At 43.0% G+C, this 17,260-nt stretch overlaps 1 protein-coding gene across 5 annotated transcripts; it reads left to right on the plus strand.

Moving 5' to 3' along the window:
• The first annotated feature begins 73 nt into the window (after window positions 1–73).
• Window positions 74–16,644, plus strand: LOC139628565 (tripartite motif-containing protein 16-like). Of its 5 annotated transcripts, XM_071490334.1 has the most exons (7): window positions 145–219; window positions 5,375–5,437; window positions 7,921–7,992; window positions 8,149–8,984; window positions 9,147–9,207; window positions 13,074–13,136; window positions 13,887–16,644. In XM_071490334.1, the coding sequence occupies exon 7, from the start codon at window positions 14,059–14,061 to the stop codon at window positions 15,724–15,726; it is 1,668 nt and encodes a 555-aa protein (XP_071346435.1). In that variant the 5' UTR covers window positions 145–219; window positions 5,375–5,437; window positions 7,921–7,992; window positions 8,149–8,984; window positions 9,147–9,207; window positions 13,074–13,136; window positions 13,887–14,058; the 3' UTR covers window positions 15,727–16,644. The 5 variants fall into 5 exon arrangements, with proteins under 5 accessions (XP_071346434.1, XP_071346435.1, XP_071346431.1 ...); XM_071490330.1 differs by lacking the exon at window positions 9,147–9,207; XM_071490331.1 differs by lacking the exons at window positions 145–219; window positions 9,147–9,207 and adding an exon at window positions 2,585–2,622.
• The last annotated feature ends 616 nt before the right edge of the window (window positions 16,645–17,260 follow it).

The raw sequence follows: 17,260 nt of genomic DNA on the forward strand, positions 1-17,260 counted from the left end.
CCTCTGGCGGGAACTGGGCAGAGCTCGCGCCTCCCCAGCTTTAAATCCGGGTCACAAACAACATGGCGGCAGTGAGCCTCCCGGGCTCTGAGCGCAGTCCGCGGGCAGTGAGGGAAACACCGGCAGCGCCTCGTCTCCATCCCGCCGGGCTCCGACATTGACTCTCCTCCTCCTCCTCTTACATCCTGTCTGCTCAGATGTCAACTACCTGGTTCACAGGTGAGTCCGCCAGGTGTTCAGTTTACGGTGTCAGAGATCCTGTCTGATGGAGGAGGACTCACTATGAGGCGACAACAGGGACTTTAAATCTTGAAACGAAACAATGGCATTGAAAACTACAATCTTAAAATCTTTAATGTTGATATTTTTGTGTTGTTCTGTGTCGAGCCTGTTTTTTTCCTTCGTCTTATTTTGATTTATTTACTTTTTGAAAACGCTGTCAGCATTTTTCAGTTTAACTTCCTGTCGCCGTGTTGGCGGGAGCGGTGTGTAGGATTAATTACTTCCGGTTGGACAGGTGTGTACTAAAGCAATGGCCTCCACACATTCACCTGGAGCTCCCAAACCGCAGGTAACTGTTGTTGACGCCCTGTCGCTGTTATTTGACGTAGGCCCTCGCTGAGGTGACGTCATAGATGTCTCATCAGACCTGGACACGGCGCCGCCGCTCAGACTTGCAGCAGCTGTTTCCGGTGGCCACTCGTGGTGTTGCAGCGAAAAATGCCCCCGCGGCCCAAAAAGCGTTTTCCCACAGAGCGCAACAGTAAAAGATTTAAGACATTTTTAAGCCACGGGGTTTTAACCTTTGTAAAAGTTTTTCAAAGCCCAGAAGAGTCTTTTTTTCTGAGTGACGTCACAACTGTGTACGCGCACTCTATCCGCGGTCCCGCTGTGTCTCGGGAACGAGCATGGTTGCTAGGTTACTGCCAGCGTCGTCAGGACGAGAACAAGTTAATGAAAAGTGAATAAACAACAAAGGCGAGTTTTCTTCTACACATCAAGTTCATTGATTTGTGATTTTTTTTGTCGCATTTATTCGTCACTTCTTACACTTTTTTCAGGAATGTAGTTGTTTTTAATCGATATATTCGCCGCATCACTGGATTCAGACGCCGCCATGATTGTTCTTCCTCCGTCAGTTTCTTCAGGTGTTTTAATTTCAGTCCCTGAGCTTCTGTGATAGTTTGTGTGATGTGTGAGCAGCAGAGTCTCCTCCTGACTGCAGGTCACCACCTGTCATCAACAACCACCGCCTCAGTATTTATAGATGAGGGACCTTCACTGTGTCAGCGGGTTCAACTAGAACTGAGTCCGGCCTGGACGCAGCGTCCTCCGGGTCAGCAGCGGGGGCCTGAGCCGCTGCAGCCCGCGGCCCCTCTCTGTCCCTGAGGGAGGAACCGGCCTCATCACCGCCTCTACCTCCCTCAGTGTGAGCTCAGTGTACAGCAGCTATATGTTCAGAGGCATTCATCATTTAAATTACATCTTTATAAAAATAATTTTGATATATTTTTCATTTTCAAATCAAATATCTGTGAAACAGTGAAACATAGAAAGAGCAGTGACGGGACATAAAGCTTCACTACAGCCCTGCAGTTCTTTAAAGAAGACATGTCGTATAATCTGCTGCTCAATGACAGAAAGTAAACGTGATAACTTTATCTGATGAGTTGTTGTTTTGTCACATGCAGCATCAATATCTTAAAATTGCCTAAAAGACAATTTAAACGTAATATTTTTTCCTGGTTATGATTTTTTAAAATGTTGGTTCCAATGTGACTTTCGGCTCTGAAGCTTCAGCCTGAATGTTGTTGCTGTATAATCCGTGTTTCAGGCCCCGGGCCGGTCCTGGATCAGTCTGTTACACATCAGTCCTCCAGCAGAGCTCTCGTGAACGCGCAGCAACAGATCGAGAACGTTTTTCGCTCGTTCTCATCGCCCAAAGGCATGATGGGAGTGACACTACTGCGCAGTCTCTATGGGCCGCGTAACGCGGAAGTAACCCGGAAGCCAGAAACTTTTTCGGCGTATGCGCCAGGCGAGCAACTTGTATTGAACTGAATGGCGCCATTTTTAGATCCGTCATCCAGTTCTTATAATACATCCATGGGTGAAGTTGGCTTTTAACGGACGTGACGTTGTTTTAACAAAGGTTTGCTGGATCCAGCGCTGACGTCAGCTGACACACCTGGTTAAACCTGGTGATCTCCTGCTGCTCTGTCTGGTTTGGGGTTGGAGCCGATTCTGCAGCTCCTGTGACGGCACCGAGCTCTGCTGTGCTGGGGTTTGATGCTGAGTTTCTTTGTCGTCAGCACCTTGATGAGACCTTGTGCAGCAGCAGCAACTCTGGCCTCAAACTCTTATTCATCAAAAGACTTCACGGTGCGGGAGACTGAGCGGCATCACCGTCAGCTGGATGACTTGTGTTGGCCAACGTTACCGCCTGTTCCAGCGGACCTCTGTGAAAACAACATCATGTCTGTTAAGAGTTAACTTCTCCCTCACTTTTCCTCTCACATTGAAAGACAAAAACTTACCTTGAACCTTGGTTCGGGAGCTCCGGGTGAACCAGGTCGGCCTCCTGTCAGGCTTCTGATGTAAATTCCCCCAAACACCAAAAAGGTGACAAAGTTCAATCTCAAAACCAGTGACACAAACGTAATGATGAAAATATTAGAATTACAAGTTTTTCACGCCATTGTTTCCTTTTTCAGTTCAGATTTTGTTTTCAGTTTCAAAGGTTTAAGTCACTGTTTTATTCCTATAACTCACTTGCATGGTAAAGGAAATGAATGAACTAGAAATGAAGCACTGGTCCTTATTGTTCTGTTTGGGGAGAGGGTTACTCAGAAACACTGAATACATTGAAATGAATTTTTGTTTTTTTGCTGAATCCCTGACAAGTGATATTTTTATTGAATGATATCAGTGGTGAGGTAAAACAAGTACACCGTGACAGAAGAAGTGCTGTTGTGCACCGATAGAGCAGAAACCTGTATTAAACTCAGAGCTCAAAGTTCCCACAGAGAGTGACGGTGAAGTTACAAGTGCAAGTTTGGCCCCGTTTTTCAACCTGAATCTGATTGGACAGCGACAGTCCAATCAGAAACCACAGTCCAGATCCTGAGAGGTGTGGTCGATTTTCAAGCCCACGCTGTCGTCCATCTTGAAAAGCTACAACACCTTTCATGATCTGCCGTGGACATGAGAACCACCTGCCCTCTGATTGGCCCCTGCTTTGTGACTGGGCTGTCACTGTCCAATCAGATTCAGGAGTAAAAATATTGTCAAAATGCTTCATGTAGCTTCTGCGTCACCCTGAGAGAACTGTGAGCTTTATACAGTTTTCTTCTGTCTGTTCACAGACAATAACAAAAGCTCTTCTTCTGTCACAGTGTCTGTGTTTTACCTCCCCACTGACATCATCAGGGATCCTCAGTTCAGTTTATTCAGTGTTACACATTTGTGCAGAGTAACCCTCTTCCCAAACTAAAGAAGAAGGATCAGTGTTTGGTGTTGTGAACATGTGTATGTTGGCTCAGCAGTGAATGGTTTTAAAAACAGACTCAGACTATTGTCAGCTGTAGCTGCTATTCAACGTCACCTTTGCCAGCTGTTCTCAAACTACTAGATTTATATTAGTCAGTTTTCATACTTGTGTACTTACAGTATTAAATGAGTTTAAATGGATGATTGATGAATCTTTTTATGCTTTATTTCATAGACAGAGTTTCCTGACTTAAAGGCCTCAGACTGCTCTAAAACACATTTTAAAGTCATCCTTTGACTTAAAGGGAGACTTTTAAAAATCTTTCCAGGATTCCTGTTAACAGTATCTGTAGTTGAAGCTGTGTGCGGCCACCTCCTCTGAAACCAGTGGGAGCTTCCTGCATAACTCACACCTGACTGAGTTAATAAAGGAAAGTGAAATGTGTATGATCCTGTTAAATGGTGTCTCATGGTACTTTAGGGTCTCCTCTTTGCTCTCTCATCAACAGAGTATAATTCGATGTAACGGTGTCTAAGTACCATTTGTTTTGGATCTAACACAGGATTATATGTGGTTTCTGATGACAGCATAATTTAGCTGTGGTTTATGGTGTCTACTTAGAGTATAACTATGTTTGTTTACTTTCCAATAAAGAGCACATTATTTCTAGTTTTGTGTAGCTTGATAGAAAGTGCGGCTTGTTACATCTTATTAGTGCACAATAAAATAAAGTGCAAATGAGATTTGTAACAAGAAAAACAAGAGTTTGTGACTAAAACTGAACAAGCGTTATCAGTGGGGAGGAAACTCAAAGACGGTGCTTTTTTCAGCATCTGTGAACAGATACAAAGCAGGTAACTGTGTCAGACTTGGTGCTCAGAGTTCCCACACAGTGATGTTACAAGTACACATTTTGACCCTGTTTTAACCCCTGAATCTGATTGGACAGTGACAGTCCAATCACAAAGCAGAGTCCAGATTCTGAAAGGTGTGGTAGATTTTCAAGATGGAAAATAGCGCAAACTTAAAAAATCTACTCCACCTTTCAGGTTCAGCTGCAGAGATGAAGACAACAGAACCACCTGCCCTCTGAATTCTGCTTTGTGGTTGGACTTTCATTGCATAAACATTTTCAGGTGTGAAAATGGGGTCAAAGTTGTACTTGTAACTTCAGTATCACACGCTGTGTGGAAACTTTGTGTGCAAAGATTTATGCAGTTTTCAGCTTTGTAACTGTTGTCAGATTCTGACAAACACACAGTGTCTTTGTGTTACCTCACCACTGGCATCATTTGTTCAGTTTTCTTCAAAGTCTTGTTTTTCTCATTACAAATACAGATCTCATTCACTCTTTATATTATTGTACTGTAATAAGACATAACAAGCTGCACTTTGTGTCAAATTAGACAAAACTCGAAATAATATCCTCTTTATTAGACAGTAAACAAACATAGTTATACCCTAATTAGACACCGCTGGCTACAGTTAAATTATACTGTCATTAGAAACCACATATAATCCTGTGTTAGATCCAAAACAAAAGGTACTTAGACACCGTTACATCGAATTATACTCTGTTGATGAGAGAGCAAAGAGGAGACCCTAAAATACCATGAGACACCATTTAACAGGATCATACACATTTCACTTTCCATTATCAACTCAGTCAGGTGCGAGTTATGCAGGAAGCTCCCACTGGTTTCAGAGGAGGTGGCCGCACACAGCTTCAACTACAGATACTGTTAACAGGAATCCTGGAAAGATTTTTAAAAGTCTCCCTTTAAGTGAAAATATGCTTCAAAAACATTTCACGGTGAAATGAAGAGCTGCTTGAAATGTCCCTGTGCGTCCTCTAATGGAAAGTAATTTGATGTGTTTTCACAGTGATGCCAGAACCCACCTCAAGCCTGTACCACACCTTAAGGTCCCCACAACCGGCAAGAAATGGTAAGTCAATAGCGTTACTCCACCCCACATCAATATGGGCTCAAATTAGTGTCCAAATGATTTTGAGCTTGTGAAGTGATGTTCACAAATAATTTCAATGTTTGTAGTTGTAAATCAACCCTTGTGAACCTGTAAAATAAATTAGCATGAGAAATTCAAGTTTGTACATGGAAAAAAAAAGTGCTTTTGTCAAAGAGATTTGTATTTGTTAAAAAAGAGACAATGAATCAAAACTAACAACACATGGTCAGTGTTGAGGTTAAACAAAGACCTTGTAAGAGAAGAAATGGTTTTGTCAAAACCTGTTCACTGATACACAGCAGGAAACTGTAAAACTCTGCGCTCAAATGTTCCCACACAGTGTGTGACAGTGAAGTTACAAGGATCACAATTTGTAGTGATCACCATCAGTCTGAGTGCTGAGTTTTACACAATTTTCTGCTCTGTATCTGTTCACAGACATCCACTTTCTTCTTTGACTGTTTTAACCTTTCAACTGATCATTGGTTCAGATTTGATTCACATAGTGTCTTAATTAACAAATACAAATCTCTTAACGACAAGCAAGTTTTTTTTCCACCTTCATACTAGACTTTCTCAAGCAGATTTATTTAACATGTTTACAAAGGTTGATTTAAAACTACAAACTTTGAAATGATTTGTGAACATAACTTTACAAGCTCAAAATCATTTGTACCCTAATTTGAGCCTATATGGTGTCGGGGGAGTAAGTCGGGGGAGTAAGTCGGGGGAGTAGCCTCGCGCGAGGCTGAACGAGCCCGATGGCTGGGCGCAGGGCCGCCTGGGGGTCGGGCTCGTCCAGCCTCGCCCCCCCCCCCCCCCAAATGCTAATGCTAATGCTAATGATATGCTAATGATATGCTCAGGACGAGGTTTTGAATGCACTGTACTGTTACAAAAAATCTGAATACTTCCCCGACTACTGCTGAAGGTCATCACCTTCTGGGAGCCCCTGAAGCCCGTCACAGAAATCGTTTACAAGCAGTCGTTGTCCTGGTCGCCGCCCTCCTGATCTTTCAAAATAGAATCTGCACAGCAGGTCATCAGACAGCAGACAGATGCTCTTGTTTATGTCAGCATGTAGTGTGTTGTACAGTATGTTGTGTTTTAACTTGAAGTTGACATTTATAATTGCTAATCTGATGATGAATGGTTTACCAACATTCAGTGCATTATCACTGAATAGAAACACAGCCATGTCATTACCAAAACATCTTATTTAAACAGAGTACACTGATCAAAGAGAGTCTTCATGCAAACCACAGAATGGGAACTTCAAAATGTAATAAAGTAGTAAACAACTCTGAGCATCAACACTTCACGTTTACAGCTCTAGTTATAATTATAATCTTCATAAACTGCATAAACTATTACCTATTGATAAAACATTAACAAAGGACTCAAGCATTAATTACAGCTTCTAAACCCTTTATGAATGGTGCCTTTTTAGGAAGAGGCAGTTAATATGTCTTAAACTTTGATGCACATGTTTGTGGTTTTTTGCATGATGTAAATTTTGATGCCTTCATCAGGATGCAGGGAGAAAATAATGGATCAGAGGGAGGTTCTTCAATGAGACAGCGCAAAGTCTCAAGACTGTAAAGGCCGCTATCCAGCAGATTCAAGCTTCTTTAAAACTTTTTTATTTATTTGCACCAAACAGAATGCAATATCCACCACTTTATAATCCTACTCCTTCGATTTGTTCAGTTTCCTTTTTTTTCTCTGCTTCACCAGAAGAAATGATTTTTACTTTTAATCGACAGTACGGTCACGATGGGTGAGAGAACAAATTGTTTACCTCCTCCTTTTTTACTCCTTTTAATTCCTTTTCACAGTTGTTCCTGCATTTTTGTTAGTGAGCAGTGCCTTACACTATACACTACTTTTTGGAGTTTGTCCTTATAGTAATGTGTATCTAACACTGTCTGCATACTGTGAATTACCTTAATAATCAATACCATCATATTTCTCATGACCCCTCAGACCCTTTGGAGGGGCCCAGTCCCTAGTTTGGGAAACACTGGATTAAACTTACCACAGTTTAAGGATTTCAGGACCTAAAAGCAGACGCACACAAAGGCAGGAAGGTGTTTTGAAGGTAGTTTAATAAGTGAAAACATCCTGAAAAGAAAACCTAAAAAAAATTAAATAAATAAGCAAAAACAGGCTGGTAAAAAAACACAAGTTCAAACAGGAAGCCAAACGCTCATAAAATCCAGACTCTGGTGAACCAAACTCAACAAAACCAAACTCCAGCTACAAAAACCAGAGGCTCCAGGTTTCTTCAGGGAACAGGACAGATACACACAAGGGGAGAAATTTCAAAATAAAAGGGAAATTATACAATCCAGGCAGGTAAATGACCCAGAGGGGAAGATCACGACAACACTATCTACCTGTTTCTAAGGTAGTTGAACCAGCTCAAGTTAATCTAAACCTCTCTCCTCTCTTCTGCACAGGAGCCAACCACTGACCTGTAGACCTCCACCTACACCTCCGTCACTTCTTTGTTCCCTCCCCCTCACAGATCTGTAAGTATGAGGATGGGTGTATACAACATGTTGTGAACTGCAGGAGATGATGAGTCTCACTCACTGCAGCAGGAGAACGAGAGCAGAGATCTGGAGTAAAATGCTGATAATGCTAACTTATGCCTCTAGTTAACCCCTTTTGTTTCCTCTTTTTAGTGGCTCTTTGCCGGCAACAGCTGGAGCCTCAGTCAGTGGGTTGTCCAACCATACATATGCACATACGTATCTCAGTCACCTCCTGACTCGCTCCACCTGGCGATGGTGCGGTTCCATGAAGCCGGTCATTTCCGTGAGAAGGAAGAGCAGTGGGATCAGGACTCGACCGTGTTCCACCTGGAGAGAGCAGCCCTGTGTGATGCCTCCCAGGTGTCCAGCTTGATGGCTGGGCACTGGGCCCGCCGGGGTCAAGCTCGTTGTCTTCCGAGGTGTCCAGGTCCATGGAGGGTCGAAGGTCAACATTACAGTGATGTCACAAAATGCGATTTTGGCCTTGTGAATGCAATATCTCATTACTTGTAATTTGACTTTTCTGGCTCCGTTCCTGTTCACCCTGTGCCTGGTAGGAGTCTGGACTCACTGAGCACTGTTGTGGAGAGATGCATGCTCTGTAAGATGCAGCCATCTTGGACAATACCAACCACCTTCTCCACAACATCCTTGCAAGCCAGAGAAGCAGCTACAGCAGCAGCCAATGTCTCATCTCGCTGTGCTGTACTTCAACTCACTTCAAGGTTCTGATAACTGTGAAAGAAGAAACTGTTCTCTGTAAACCACAAGAGGGCACCACTGATTCAAGATGAGGCCTTGTCACACAGGAGGAGAATCATACTTAGGTATTAGTTATTCAGATTTCACAGTGAGTGTGTTCGGCTTATGAAAGCTGTGCTGCAGGGTTCACAGACAACTCTCCCCAACATCTCCTCAACAATAACACTGTAACAATAACACCACCTTTGGATTTCATATGGACTGTTTGAACTTTGTGCTCAGTGGTAAGCCAATGACTATCTTCTTTGTATTTTATTTTTTGCTTTTATATGCATGATATGGTGGTTTATTGTATTTTATTAAGTGGCTATAGTGAGTCAGTCACTAGACTTTCTACCTTTCTTTGTTGTAAATGACAGATAACACACCCTGTCTCTCACAAACAGCTCCTCTTTGTGGAGTGCACAACAGACTGAACGCCACTTCCCTCTTTTCTCCTCTTTTTCTGTAAGTATGAGGATGGGTATAAACAACATGTTGTGAACTGCAGCAGACGATGAGTCTCACTCACTGCAGCGGGTGAACGAGAGCAGAGATCTGTTTTCCTCCAGAGCACAGAGATTGTTTCTGTTCAGAGAAAGTGACTCTCAGTTTGTTGTTTGACAGTGACTCTCAGGAGGTGAAATGGCGCAGCAAGGAAATCAGCTGGACCGAGAAAGATTCTGCTCCTCAGCTCAGTTTGGCTCAAGTTTTTATTGAAGATGATTATTTTAGGCTGAGAAGATTTATTATCAAATGCCTGATATTATACATCATGGTTAGTGCTGTGAAACTGATGGAAGTCATTATAAATTCATCTTTTAAGAAACTTTGAAGACACAAACGCTTCTGTATTCAAACACAACACATAAATCACCATGACTCCACGACCATGTGTCTGTAGGTCAAGTCATGTGTAAGTGATTTATTTGTTTCGTCTTCAATGTGACAAAACTCGTGGACAAATGTGCTCAACTCTTTTAACACAACCTTAAACCTTCAGAAGAACCAGATCCTCATTTAAAGGCTCTGTGTCGGGCCTCTGGCTCTGCTGTAGCCTCTGGGATCGTCTTGCCCTTGGTTGCTGTGTGTTTTGTCTCCCTTCAGGTCCTGGTAGGTGGAGCTGGTATCAGTGCACCTGGCCAGTCTACCCAGAATGCATTTCAAATCATCCATCCTCATTTTGTCTCTCACTCTATTGCTGAAACCACCTGGTTTCTTTGGTTTGGTTGTACTTTTTATTTTGCACCATACAACACCACCCTTTCATACATCCACTTACTAACACTACTGACCCACTGACTGCACATTTCATATATTTACTTACTGTGAGTTTAGAAATGATTTGATTCTGCAGCATACTCAGTATTACATACTGTTAAAGAGGTTTGTCCTTTTCATATATTCTACATCTGGATTGAACATGTGTCAGAATATTTAGTAGGAATAAATTCTTTAAAGTGGGATTATTTTTCAAGGTGATTCCTCCAACCTGAACCACCACATCGATCATTTGAACTGATTTTGTCCAAGTTTATTTATAATGATAAAAAGATGCTGACAACATTATTTTGTACATATTTTATTAAAATATGAACTAAACTGCTCGTTTCTGCTCGTCAGCTTGTTTGAATTGTTTATGGATCATCACTTTCTGTGTTTTCTCAGAGAGTTTCTTCTAAATACAGTTTTACTAACAGTTGATTCACAGAATCATCAGCATTTTAACCCTCAGCCTCAAACAGTGGTGTCCAAACTTAACGGTGCTCACCAGACTAAAGGTTGGAGTCACTGGTTTCCTCTTTAGCTGTGTGTTATATTATCTTGTGTTGGATGATGCATCTGTCAGACAGGACGCGGTTTGCGCTGCTCTTGCTGCCAGGTTCAGCAACTGTTCAGGGGAGACAGAGCAAACAGAGGCGGAGTTTTCCAAACTTGTGGCAGGAAGCTCCTGCTGTGTTTATACACCATCGTTCCCACTGACACAAATGTGTCTTTCCAGTGCTAAGAAACCAGCGTTAGCAGCAGCCCCGCTAAAAAGACTTGGCGGAGCAGCAAGAAGAGGCTGCGGGTGTCCTCAGGTGCAGAGAGCACCTGAAAGCCAGCTGTCCAATCCATGGAGGTGCAGGACAGCAGCCGCTCCTGCTCCCCTGTGGAAGAAGGAGGAGGAGAAAAAGCTGAAAGCTCTATAGCACAACAGCTGAAGAGTCTCCGCTGTCAGGATCAGGCCCCGTCCCCGCCCTCTGGAGAGAGTAGGAGTGATCAGCTATAACACCCACCAGAGCTCTGATCGGTCAGGGAGGAAAACACAGGACACTGATCGCTCTCCTCTGATGCAAAGACATCTATTTCCGCCCGTCCATACTTTCCCCATATCTGAGCCCCCACCTTGCTGTGGAGTCCCCCTCCTTGTAGCGGGGGCCGCCTCTGGACAGTAGATCCGCACCTGGATCCCACAACTACTACTGAGGCTACTACTTGAGGCTATTACTGCATTTTCTTTTTCATTTTTACTTAACACATCCTGTGGGCAGTGGGGTCACATGACTGCTGACCTGAACAGCACAGGTGTTGCTGACGGGGCAGCTCACACAGGTGCCTTGAGTTTGCTTTGTTCTGTGTCCTGAGCTCATTCTCTGTTTGTCCTTCAGCTGAGCTGCTTCCCTCCATCATTTCACCTTTTCAGTTCAATTCAATTTTATTTGTAAAGCGCCAAATCATAATATACATTATCTCATGGCTCTTTACCGGATAAGGTCGAGACCTTACTTTGTTACAGAGAAAAACCCAACAGTTTCCACAAAGAGCAAGTGCTTGGCGACAGGGGGGAGGAAAAACTCCCTTTTAACAGGAAGAAACCTCCAACAGAACCGGGCTCAGGGTGGGGGGCCGTCTGCCTCGACCGGTTGGGTTTAAAAGGAGAAAGGGGGGGTGGGGGGAGGCGAGAGGAGAAAAGAGAGAGAGAGAGAGAGAGAGAGAGCCCAGTGAATCATGGGAATCCCCCAGCAGTCTAGCTCTATAGCAGCATAACTAAGGGATGGGCCAGGACATACCCGAGCCAGCCCTAACTATAAGCTTTACTAAACAGGACAGTTTTAAGCCTGATCTTAAAGGTAGAGAGGGGGTCTGCCTCCTGAACCCACACTTGGGAGCTGGTTCCACAGGAGAGGAGCCTGATAGCTGAAGGCTCTGCCCCCCATTCTACTCTTACACACTCTGGGAACCACAAGTTGACCTGCATTTATAGAGCGAAGTGTCCTGTTGGGAAAATAGGGAACTATAAGCTCTCCAAGGTACGATGGTGCCTGACCATTAATGGCTTTGTAGGTGAGGAGGAGGATTTTAAATTCTATCCTGGAGTTTACAGGGAGCCAATGCAGAGAGGCTAACACAGGAGAGATGTGATCTCGTTTCCTAGTTCCTGTCAGTACTCGTGCTGCCGCATTCTGGATCAATTGGAGGCGTTTTACTGAATTTTTATGACATCCTGACAATAAAGAGTTACAGTAGTCCAGTCTTGAGGTAACAAATGCATGAACTAGCTTTTCAGCATCCTTTAGACACAGAATGGGTCTGATTTTTGCATCTATATAAGGCCAGTGGACTGTTGCTCTAACAATGGAATTAATTTTTAAGCTGTTACTTTTGTCAAACGTGTTTTGTAAATATGCAATTTTAAAAAATCAGTTTATATTTTGTGTAATCGCCTTTTAACACAGATCCATGTTTAAATGTTTCAAATGAGTGACATGATATTCTGTTTGTGACACTCACGATGGATCAGAAAATTACCTGGATGTGATTATTAACATAAGTGTCTTGAATATTATGATCAAATACTTGTTAAGAAACCAGCTGTCTCTGATTGGTTGTGAGAGAACTCATTGTGATGTAATGATGAAGTAATGAGGAACTACTCAGTAACAACTGTGTGTGATGTATCACTTTACTGAGCAAAGCTCTGCTAACTGTAAAATACCAGTTCAACCATAACTGTGCAATGTAATAAATCTTACACATACACACAGCCTGTTTCCTGCTGAGAGATGTGGTGTGAACATGAGTATATTAGATCAGCAGAAGACGTTTTTGAAAAAAGGCTTTGGCTCCTATCAGATGTCACCTTTGCAGCTTGTGCTTGAACTAGTACATTTATCATTTTTGTACTTAAATGAGGTTTAAATGGGTGATTGATCAATCTTTTCTGTTCTTATCTCCTTAAAATGCTTCAAAAACATTTCACAGTCAAACAAAGAGCTGCTTGAAATGTTCTGGTTTGCTCTTCAATGGAAAGTAATTTTATTTAATACAAACACCATCATGTGTTTTCACAGGGACGCCACAACCCACCTCAGGCCTGTACCACACCTTAAGGTCCCCACAACCAGCAACAAATGGTAAGTCATGGGCATGACTCCACCCCACACATATATGGGCTCAAATTAGTGTCCGAATGATTTTGAGCTTGTGAAGTGATGTTCACAAATGATTCTAAAGTTTGTGGTTGGAACTCGACCTTTGTAAATGTGTCAAATAAATCTACATGAGAAATTCTGCAGGTGGAGAAATTGTGCTTGTGTCAGAGATTTGTATTTGTTAAAGAAGGACCATGAGAATCAAAACTATGAACAAGTAATCAGTGTTGAGGTGAAACAAAGACGCTGTGAAGGAAGAACTGGTTTTGTCAACATCTGTGATCCAGAGAAGGAAACTGTAAAACCCTGCGCTCTTAAGTTCCCACACAGTGTGCCACACTCAAGGTACAAGGATTCAAATCTGTCCTTGTCAGTGTCGCACACTGGGAATGATGCACGCTGAGTTGTACAGTTTCCTGCTGTGTATCTGTAAACAGACGTCCACAGAAACATGTCTTCTCTCACTGTCACTTTGTTGAGCCTCATCACTGATCATGTCTTCAGTTTGGATTCACATAGTTGTTGTTTTTAACAAATACTTGACTTGACTTGACTTTCGACCTTTCTTTGTTGTAAATGACAGATAACACACCCTGTCTCTCACAAACAGCTCCTCTTTGTGGAGTGCAGAACAGACTGAACGACACCTCCCTCTTTTCTCTTTTATTCCTGCTTCAACACGTATCAAGCTCCACCCTATCAAGCTGTTTCTTTGTTCCCTCCCCCTCACAGATCTGTAAGTATGAGGATGGGTGTAAACAACATGTTGTGAACTGCAGGAGATGACGAGTCTGACTCACTGCAGCAGGTGAACGAGAGCAGAGATCTGTTTTCCTCCAGAGCCCAGAGATTATTTCTGTTCAGAGAAAGTGAAACTGTTTGACAGAGACTCTCAGGAGGTGAAATGGCGCAGCAAGGAAATCATCTGGACCAAGAAAAATTCTGCTGTTCCATCTGTCTGGATCTACTGAAGGATCCGGTGACTCTTCCCTGTGGACACAGCTACTGCATGAACTGTATTAAAACCCACTGGGATGGAGAGGATGAGAAGAAAATCCACAGCTGCCCTCAGTGTAGGAAGACCTTCACACCGAGGCCTGTCCTGGTGAAAAGCACCATGTTAGCAGATTTAGTGGAGGAGCTGAAGAAGACTGGACTCCAAGCTGCTCCTGCTGATCACTGCTATGCTGGACCTGAAGATGTGGCCTGTGATGTCTGCACTGGGAGAAAACTGAAAGCTGTCAAATCCTGTTTGGTTTGTTTGGTCTCTTACTGTGAGAAACACCTTCAGCCTCATTATGAAGCAACTCCATTAAAGAAGCACAAGCTGGGGGAGCCCTCCAAGAAGCTCCAGGAGAACATCTGCTCTCGTCATGATGAGGTGATGAAGATGTTCTGCCGCACTGATCAGCAGTGTATCTGTTATCTCTGCTCCGTGGATGAACATCAAGGCCACGACACAGTCTCAGCTGCAGCAGAAAGGACTGAGAGGCAGAGAGAGCTCCAGCTGAGTCGACAAAACATCCAGCAGAGAATCCAGGACAGAGAGAAAGATGTGAAGCTGCTTCAACAGGAGGTGGAGGCTATCAATGGCTCTGCTGATAAAGCAGTGGAGCACAGTGAGAAGATCTTCACTCAGCTGATCCGTCTCATGGAGAAAAGAAGCTCTGATGTGAAGCAGCAGATCAGATCCCAGCAGGAAACTGAAGTGAGTCGAGTCAAAGAGCTTCAGGAGAAGCTGGAGCAGGAGATCACTGAGCTGAAGAGGAAAGACGCTGAGCTGAAGCAGCTCTCACACACAGAGGATCACACCCAGTTTCTACACAACTACCCCTCACTGTCACCACTCAGTCAATCTACAGACTCATCCAGCATCAATATCCGTCCTCTGAGGTACTTTGAGGATGTGACAGCAGCTGTGTCAGAGCTCAGAGATAAACTACAGGACATTCTGAGAGAGACATGGACAAACATCTCACTGACAGTGATTGAAGTGGATGTTTTACTGTCACAACCAGGGCCCAAGACCAGAGCTGGATTCTTAAAATATTCACAGGAAATCACACTGGATCCAAACACAGCAAACACATGGCTGTTATTATCTGAGGGAAACAGAAAAGCAACAGTAACGAGTCAAGAACAGTCTTATTCTAGTCATCCAGACAGATTCACTTCATGTTATCAGGTCCTGAGTAGAGAGAGTCTGACTGGACGTTGTTACTGGGAGGTGGAGTGGAGAGGAGGAGGAGTTTTTGTAGCAGTCGCATACAAGAATATCAGCAGAGCTGGGAGCTGGAATGAATGTCTATTTGGATACAATGACAAATCTTGGGCATTAAATTGTAACCAAACCAGTTTTTTATTTAGCTGCAACAATATCAAAACTCCAGTCTCAGGTCCTCAGTCCTCCAGAGTAGGAGTGTACCTGGATCACAGAGCAGGTATTCTGTCCTTCTACAGTGTCTCTGAAACCATGACTCTCCTCCACAGAGTCCAGACCACATTCACTCAGCCTCTACATGCTGGACTTTGTGTTTATGGAGACACAGCTGAGTTGTGTAAACTCAAATAGACAAAGGTCATTTCAGGAGCAGTTGGTTAAAATCTGTGTTTTTGTTCATCACTTTATTTTGTCTCCATGTTTGTTGCTAAAAGCTCATTGCTGTTGTGTTTCTGCACTGCACACAGATCACCTGTCAATCAAACATTATGGGTGGTACTTTGACCTCTTCTCATTTCTGGTTGTGTTGATGTTTGACTTTGTTCAGGTGGAGCTGCAGCCATGGAGGATATCACTGCTCATCATCATGTTTGTTTGACCTAAACTCACATTTGTCCACATGAAAACACAAACTTGTCTGTGCTCTAAATGTTTGTTGGATATTTGTGTTGATGTATTTGTGTGTTGTTGTTTCTCTTCCACTGCATGAGCCTTAACAGAGAAATCAGCAGACCTTCCTTTATCACTGATGTTTTGTTCTCACTGTGTAAAGACACAAATCTATAATTACATTTACATTGATGTGTTTGTCAGAACAAATGTTGTTGTTGTTCAAATCAACTTACAAATAAGGTCTATGAGGTTTTATCAAAGTGTCTTTATCATGATAATAATCAATGAGGAGACGATTGATTCTTTTCTTTTCCGTCTCTGAGATTCAGGTGAAACAAACTGATTGTGTGGATGAAGTCAATCTGTCCATGAAATCACTGAGATTCTTTTTACTTCATGTCTTCAGACAGAATAATGTCCTGACTGTCTGAGGGAAATATGACTCAGTGGTTTGATCGTACTCAGGTCAAGATGTGGAGACAGAAACAGTTCACATCCTATTTTTTGTAAATGACAACACATGCTGCCTTTGTTGCTGGAACAACATCCTCTTCTTTCTCCCTCTGTCTCCTTATTCCCTGTTCCCTCTCCTTCACACTTCTTCCTATTGGAGGATGGGTGTAACCAGGTAATGACTCATTTACAGGTGAAACATAACAAGGAGCCACACCTGTGTTTTTATGTGGGGCCATGAGACAAAAATGATTTAAAGCGGTGGGTTCATCTTTATCAATATATTGTTTTATATCAGCTGATTGTGTTTTTAATGCAAAATGTTTCCAGTTTCTACATCTACCAGATGGTTGTAGTTAAAGTACAATATTTGCCTCTACAATGTAGTGGAGTAGAAGTAACAGGTAATACTCAAGTAAAGTACAAGTACCTGAAGATTCTCCTGAAGTGCAGTACTTGAGCAAATGTACTTACCTACTTTCCACCTGTAGTTAGCTGCCAGCTCAGCTGCTGTCATTCATTAGCTTCAGTGTAGATAATAAAGTGTTGACTCTGATTCTGGCAGAGTGTCTGTGTAGCTCAGTGCAGCCTTCTTCCTCTTCCTCTTTTTCCCTCCTGTTTTTGTTGTGGTGACGCTCTCTGTCTGTCTTTCACTCTTTGGTGTTGTTTGATGCCTCATGTACCACATCCTACAGCTGCTGCAGCCTCTCACCGTGTTGGTATGTGTTGGGATCTCAAGCCATGTATCCTGAAGAGAACAATGGAGAATACATGTCCCTCCAAAAGCCTGAGCCAGAGTTGGTCGACCATTTGAACAACG

This window comes from Trachinotus anak, unplaced genomic scaffold (assembly GCF_046630095.1).
Source record: "Trachinotus anak isolate AG129_WGS33_773 ecotype Australia unplaced genomic scaffold, CSIRO_AGI_Tana_v1 ptg000012l, whole genome shotgun sequence".
Lineage (NCBI taxonomy): Eukaryota > Metazoa > Chordata > Actinopteri > Carangiformes > Carangidae > Trachinotus > Trachinotus anak.